At 45.4% G+C, this 7,211-nt stretch overlaps 1 protein-coding gene across 1 annotated transcript; it reads left to right on the forward strand.

Annotated features, from left to right (window-relative positions):
• Positions 1 to 368: 368 nt before the first annotated feature.
• On the forward strand, positions 369 to 6,077 carry LOC104267410 (tumor necrosis factor receptor superfamily member 1A-like; the record flags this gene model as incomplete). Its single annotated transcript, XM_009877234.1, has 9 exons — positions 369 to 570; positions 863 to 991; positions 1,295 to 1,438; positions 2,338 to 2,419; positions 2,724 to 2,791; positions 3,001 to 3,123; positions 3,456 to 3,493; positions 5,060 to 5,219; positions 5,776 to 6,077. Coding segments are annotated over 9 exons (1,248 nt in total), but the record flags the coding sequence as incomplete, so codon positions are not given.
• Between the last annotated feature and the right edge of the window lie 1,134 nt (positions 6,078 to 7,211).

A 7,211-nucleotide genomic window follows, 5' to 3' on the forward strand; every position in this document is an offset into this window, starting at 1 on the left:
AAAGCATTCCTTTGCTCTTGAGTAACTTTCTTGCAAGCTACAGCATTTTCAAGGCATCCAATCTATAAATTGCACATCACAAAAGTATTTGCTTTATATACAGCTAGTTTGTCGTAGAGACTGTATGGTATACTAATAACAGAGATGACAGGCATGGGTTTGTTGGTTTGAGGTTTTTTGGGGGGGCAGGGGTAAATAATCTCCCCCGCCCCACTGTTGTCAGTGTCCTGATATAAAAATTGGTCAAGTCAATTGAACAATTGTTAAAATAAAGATTTAATGGTAAGTGCCGAAGTCAGCTGTGCAATCTCCAAGGGAGTGTGATACCTTCTCACCTTGTTTCTCTCCCTCTGTCACTGTATTTACAGGTGATCTTAACATTTGTCTGCATGTTGACAAAGGAATCTGTAGAAGTTACTCCAGTGCCATATACACTGCAAATCCATCAGGTAGCTTTGGATGGAAGAGACCCTTCTAAACCCTTGAGGAAAGAAAAGAGGCGGATGCAGTGTCAACTAGGACAATACCTACATCCCAGAGGGACCCACTGCTGCATGAGGTGCCATGCAGGTATGTAAAGTACAGTAATATTGACCTTCACCTTAGAGGCATTGCCCTGTCCTGCACTCTCAAACTGTCTCTGTCCTACAGCTACATCAGTGGTCCCTTTCCATGGTGACAGATAAATTCTTATTCCTTGTCTCCTCTTTTGTGCTGTCAGTGCCCTTCATGCTGGTAACAAGAAGCATACTTGGTCCTTATGCTATCAACTCCAGGGTTTCTCTGAGAAATCAGTGACTCCCTTCCTCCCTAAATCAACACATCTGCCTTCCTGACAGAGCTCTGTGTGATTTTCTTGCAGGTACCTACAAGGCAAAAGACTGCGATCGGCCTGACCAGGCAACTGTCTGTCATCTGTGTGCTAATGGCACGTTCACGGCTGTTGATAACACCATGTCTAAATGCTTCCCATGTACACGTTGCCGAACAGGTGAGTTACCTGTGGGACCTGAGGAAGATGGGTGGTAGTGGTGAGTTGAGGGCTGAAGGGAGTGGCAAGTTGAGTGAGGGAACTTGGAAAAGTAAGCAGTCAAGTGCGCAGAAGGACAGTGTGTTGGAAGGGATTTGGAACAGCAGAAATAAAGGATATCAAATTACTACAGTCTGAGTTTGTAGGATGTTTTGGCCTTTTTCTGGGAAGATTGGGGGATAACGATGCCTGTCATCCTAACAGTGCTCTCAGCTGAAGGTGAAGGAAGAGGTTGGAATAATCACTTCCCCCTTCTTTCCTCAGAATTACGGCAGATAGTAGTGACCCCCTGCAGCCCAAAGCAAGATACCGTATGCGGCTGTCGGAAGAATCAATATCAGATTGGCCCGTCTGATTTCTTTCAGTGTAGGAACTGCAGCTCGTGTGCCAATGGAGTTATTGCCAACTGTGAGTATGGTGTGGATATGGCTCCAGTACAGACATAGGGTCACTTTCTGTCACTTTCTGACATGCTGCAGCGTCTTGCCCTGAAATTGTAGTTCTAGGCAAGCTCTTGGGTGTTTTGCCTGCCCCCTTTCCCCAGTAACACTACCATTTTTCACCTGCCTTGGCATCAGTCCTTGTTTTCTAGCACAGTTTCTAGCTTCCTTTTGTCTTTGAATGCATTCTCAGTGTTGACTGTTGTGAGGAGATATTTGGCATGCTACTTGTAAGGAGATATTTGTCATGCTGCTTATTCTAGTACTTTTTTCTTTCCCCTCATGTGACATTATATCCTTCCATCGCTATTCTTGCCTAGTCCTTCCCACACCTATCTTAGTCTTCATACCGTGACTTTCTTGGAAGCAATAGCTCTTTCATTTCTTACCCCTTCTGCTCACAGCACAGCAGATCACTGGAGTGGGTATGTGTCCCATGGCCTGAAATGATTTCTCCCTGCCCTGAACTGACTTCCTCACCAGTCCCATCTGCTCAGGGACCACTTCTCCCTCATCTTTGTCTGACTAATGTGATTTCCCCTTCCTGTCTTGCTTGAACTTGAGTGACTTTGCTCGCTTTTTGTGCTGGAGTTTTTGTTATCCATTAGACAAATTTCAGCTGCACTGTAATTTTAGTCCCTTTCCAAGCCTCTGCAGAGGTCCCTGACCTACCAGGACAGTGGTACACTTACTTTTATTTTCCCCCAACTCTGTCCTCAAACATAAATCAAATCCTTTTTCTCTTTTTCAGTATCAGTTCTCCAGGCTCAGAGAGGGATAGTCTCTCACCCATTTTGGAGTGGATTTTTTTCCTTTTGTTTTTATCTTTGCCCAGATTATGGCAACAGCTGCTTCTTTTCTCTACAGGTTCAAAGAACAGAGACACAATTTGCAGGTGTAAGCCACAGTTCTTCCTGACACTTCGAAATGTTTGCAAGCCTTGCAGCAGGTGAGCTTTTTCTCTGCCTGCCACTCCGTGGAGTAGGAGAGACAGCAGAGGCAAGCCCCACAGCAGGAGGAAATTTTTCTGAAGGCCTTGTCCATCTGGGCATAACTTTACAACGTTCTGCCTTGCTGGGGCAATTGAGTCTTCCCCTCTGCCACCCCTAGTCTAATCTGTGCAGGCATCATCCCACTAAGAACTCAAAGCCATTGCTCTGCTTTGCAAACTCGACTCGTCTGTTACTTAGGGTTTTCACAGATGGCTAGTGTTTCATTTCATGCACTCTCACCTCTCTGGTTTGCTCTTTCAGCTGCATTGGAGATGAATGCTTGCAGTGTCATAGCTCAGTGACTACCTCACCAACTTCATCAGGGCTGAGTGAGTACTAGGGGAACTGAGGGACAATGGAATCTTTTCAGTGTGGGCTCTTATTCTGTTAATGATTTTTTTAAAGTGTTATTTGCTCCACTCTCTCAAATCATTATTATTTTTCTCCCTACCTTTTGCACTTCTTCACTTGATGTTCTTCCTCTAGCACTTATCTCCTCCTTTCTCACTCACTCATTTGCCCTCTTCCTTTGGTCCAGATGGAAGCCTTGTCCTTGGCATCATCGTTGCAATATTTGGAGTTATCTCTGTCTTTTTAATTGTAAATAAAGTAGTGAAGATGGTCCGGGAAAATGGGACAGCATCATCTTTATACTCCTGTGGTGAGTAGAGCGGCATACGCAGTGATGTTAATTGGGGCAGACATCATTCCCTGTGTGTTTGTGTATGCACACACGTGTGAGTGGGGAAAAGTGAGATCTCATTACTCTGCTTTGCTGCAGGGCCAGAGGAACATGAGAACTCAACAGCTAAACTTACTTGTGTGCTTCTTTAACTTTCATCCATGCCCATAGCTGTGACTGGAAGCGCATGTGAGCTTACTGCTGGGAGATGTGTATTTTATGAGGGCAGGGTTGTGAATAGCTGCTTTCCTGTTTTCTCTGGGATGAGAGGAAGTAAAAATAATTTCTGCTTTCATTTTTCTTTTTTCAAGTTTCTTTGCCACAGAGAACCAAGGAACCAGTATCTGAGGTGAGCAAGATGTTGGGTATAAGAGCTTTTGTTTTGCTTTTAGCTAAGCTAGTGTAGGATGCTATCGAGGCTCAGGTCTTGGACCACCAGTAAACTGTGACAAATGCTCTCTATAATTCCACCACCACCCTCCCAAGGGAGGATAACAGGGGAACCAGGGAGAGAAACTTTAACATTGGGAAAAAAAAGCCAAAAAACCAACTTGGACTGGTTTAATGAAATACAAAATAATACTAATTAACAATGAAGATCTTGAACTATATTCAAATATATACAAACATGTAAATACATTCATAGAATCATAGAATGGCCTAGGCTGGAAGGGACCTTAGAGATCATTTAATCCAACCTCCCTGTCATAGGCAGGGACACCTCTCAACTAGATCAGGCAACACATGGGGACAAAGATCCAAATGAATATGCTGATACAAAACCTGCACCTGCCTTCCAGGTGGCAACTAGGCCCTTACCAGAAAAGTCACAGACTGGACTCCACAGCAGATGGGAGTGCCTGAGCCCAGGGTGCTGATAATAGTGAAAAAAGGAAACCTTCAAGCAGCCACGCTGCTCCCACCCAGAGAGGCAAGGGAGGGTGACCTGTTCCAACTAATTGTGCTCCTCTGCAGTGTGAAAGCAAGAGGCTGGAACAACGGCAGCACAGGGAGAGATGACAAACAGCCCAAGGCAACCCTCCCAGCACAGCAGGCAATGCTTCTTAGGGGCCCTTATACACTGAACCCCATGGGAAGGAACACTATGATGGTCCATGTGGGTCACCTGAGCCATCCTCCCCTCCCCACAGGCACAGCTGTCTCCCCTTCCCCCCTGTCACTGCCCCCTGTGCCAGGAGCCCCAGAGAACTTTTATCCTGGTGCTCTCAAAACAGGACAGATCCAGAGTAATATTTTTTCCCTGGGATGTTTTCAAATGAGCTGAGCAATAGGGCTGTTTAATTCCCAAGTTTTTTCCTGTAGAAGGTTGAGTGATTAACATTTCACTCCTCTTCTTCTAGACAGTGCTTTTCAAACTCCTGGCTTTTTTCTTTTTTTTTTCTTTCTGGACCCTTTTTTGGTCTCCTTATATACCCCAAGCTTGGAGGATTTAACTAATTTTACTTCGCTTCAGATCTTGACCCCACAAGTCTCTCAGTACCGCTTCACAGTATTGTCTCAGGTCCCGCATTGTTCTGCAATTAAGAAGGCCTAAACAGTAGCTGAGGTGGGGTTTGCACAGCCTGACAGAGAAGGCCAGTGGGAAAGGTAGCATGTGGAGCTTCTAGGATGGAGGTGATTTTAGGTCCCAGCCTTACCTGATTTTGTAAAGAAATATTTTTTCCAGACTACTGGTTTTGATGCCAAAAGAGAGTTAAACTCCTTGGGTTATGCTGGGAAGAAATGTTCAGTGCGTTTTGTTCCAACAAGGCATACTAGAAAGAATTAAAACGTTAGCACCTGCTCCCCACTTATCTTGGATGAATTTTAATGTATAAAGGCAGTGGTTCTTTGCATAAGATGAGTGTATTGTGCTGCTGTGGGTGATTCTGGAATCAGAAAATGTTTCTTTCAGGTTAAGGTAAAAAGAAGTGAAATATCCATCCTTCTTCCTGAGTCCCAGAAGGAAGCAGAATTGTCAGTGAATGCACCAGCACCACCTGCACCTCTGCCGCAAAGTTCACATGAGTTACCAGACTGTGTCAGACCCGCCAGGAAGACAGAGCTTCCAGACAGTAAGTGAAACTCCCCCAGTCTTCTCTCCTTCCCCAGGCGAACGAGAGCCTGATGATGCAGATGCGGGTAGGAAGATGTTGGACAGACCTTATACAGTGTACATGACATGAGTGTGTACTTCATGTGTGGCACGGTAGAGAGGCAGAAGCACGCCTGGAGCCTGTGAGGCTCTATATGCTGAACACCCACGGAAGGACTTTCTGATGTCCCTTTTCCCTACCAGTGAAATGAGTTGTCATATGTGGTGGTGCACTGTCAGTCTTGATGCCTCTGGAATGGTGAGCCAGAGGATTCTTTTTGCAGGAATATGTGGCAGCAAGGCCCTAAGCGTGTGTTCTGCACTGCTCCTGACCCTACACAAGAACATACAGAACCATTCCTGTAGCTTTTGAGGGATAAGAGCAAGTCTGGGCATCACACGAGTGTGTGTGACTACTCTATAGATGACCTGCACAGGAGGGGGCAGTGCACAATCTCAAGGCACCATCCAGCCCTGAATTCTCCTTGAGGCTGCAGAATCCTGGTTCTCACTTTTTATTTCTTCTCTTTTCACAGACTCTGCTATTCTCTACACTGTAGTGGATCACGTACCACCATTTCGGTGGAAAGAGTTTGTGAGACGTCTGGGTCTGAGTGACTATGATCTAGAGCGAATTGAGCTGGAGTACCGGTGTTTACGAGATGCCCAGTATGAGATGCTTAGACTATGGAAACTGCGTATGGGCCATGCTGCAACTGTGGAGTACATCAGTTGTGTTCTCAACCAGATGGAGCTGAGCGGCTGCAGTGAAGCTATTCAAGAGGCTTTGCTAAACCAGAGCTCTACTCAACCTTGCAGCCTCCACAGCCATCTTTAATCTATTCCTGCTTTAGTTGCTCTCACTACGACTGTTGAGTATCGTAACTCCATCCCTTCCTTTTCCTCACTATCTTTGTAATGCTCCTTGGCTGGGTTTGTTGGAGATGGCAGCAGATTATGCTGGAAGAAGGCTGAGGTTTGCTTCTCGACCACCTTGTAGTTCAACACCTTTAAGCCAAGACAGAACTCTGCAACAACTCCTTTCCCGAGGAGGGAAAGCACCTCAGAAGGGGTGTGTGGACTCTGACCAAGAATAAAACAGGAACCTACCGTGACTTGATAGATCAGCTGCTCTATGGACAAGTTGTTGCTGAGACAGGTGTTCGCTCCCTCCCACCATAGGGTGGGTAAACTTGTAGGGTGGTTTGGTTAAGCTGGCTGTTCAGATGGTAACTCGCTTGTTTCTGCAGATCTGCTTTTTTTCCCATGAGATCAGGCAGTTGAACTGGCTCACATTGCAGCCCTTTAATTGCTAAATCTGACTAAAGGGAAGTGGTGGGAGGATATGCCTGTTTCCAAGAGCAGGAAAAGATTGTCCCCTTTTGGTATCAGCTAGTTATTGCTGTGGCAGAAGAGTCATGGAGATTCAGCAGCAGTGGCTCTGTGAAAAATGGGAGGATGTTATCCTTTCCACACCCCCATTTCCCTCAGATTAAAGAGAAATAAGGATTCCAAGCCAGTGAGTCAGATGAGGGGTTGGTGCTTTTTTTCTCAAGATTTTAATTTTGTACCTAGAAACTGTGTAAGACAGTATTAACAAAACACGTGCCTGTATGTGTTTGCCCAAGTGCAGTGGGGAAAAGAATGCCTGTGTCTGTCTGGGTATCCATGTACCTGGTAGTGTGAGCACCTTTGCAAATCTGTGCTTGCACTCAGGTTGGTAGGCTTGTGTCTGCCTTCTTGTCTGTCTCTGAATGATTCGCTAAATCTGATTTAACTGCAAATGGGACTGTGTGTATATATATATGTGTGTGTATATATATATATATCTTTTTTAGCAACTGCTGAATAACGTCACACTACTTCTTGCAGTGCATCCTGTGACTGCTGCTTGGGTGTGAGAGCCATTCAGTACCATCTCTAGGCTCTCAACAGCATTTTCTCATGGTTACTACCCTGGGTGAATCAGAAG

Source organism: Apaloderma vittatum, unplaced genomic scaffold (assembly GCF_000703405.1).
Source record: "Apaloderma vittatum isolate BGI_N311 unplaced genomic scaffold, ASM70340v1 scaffold16959, whole genome shotgun sequence".
Lineage (NCBI taxonomy): Eukaryota > Metazoa > Chordata > Aves > Trogoniformes > Trogonidae > Apaloderma > Apaloderma vittatum.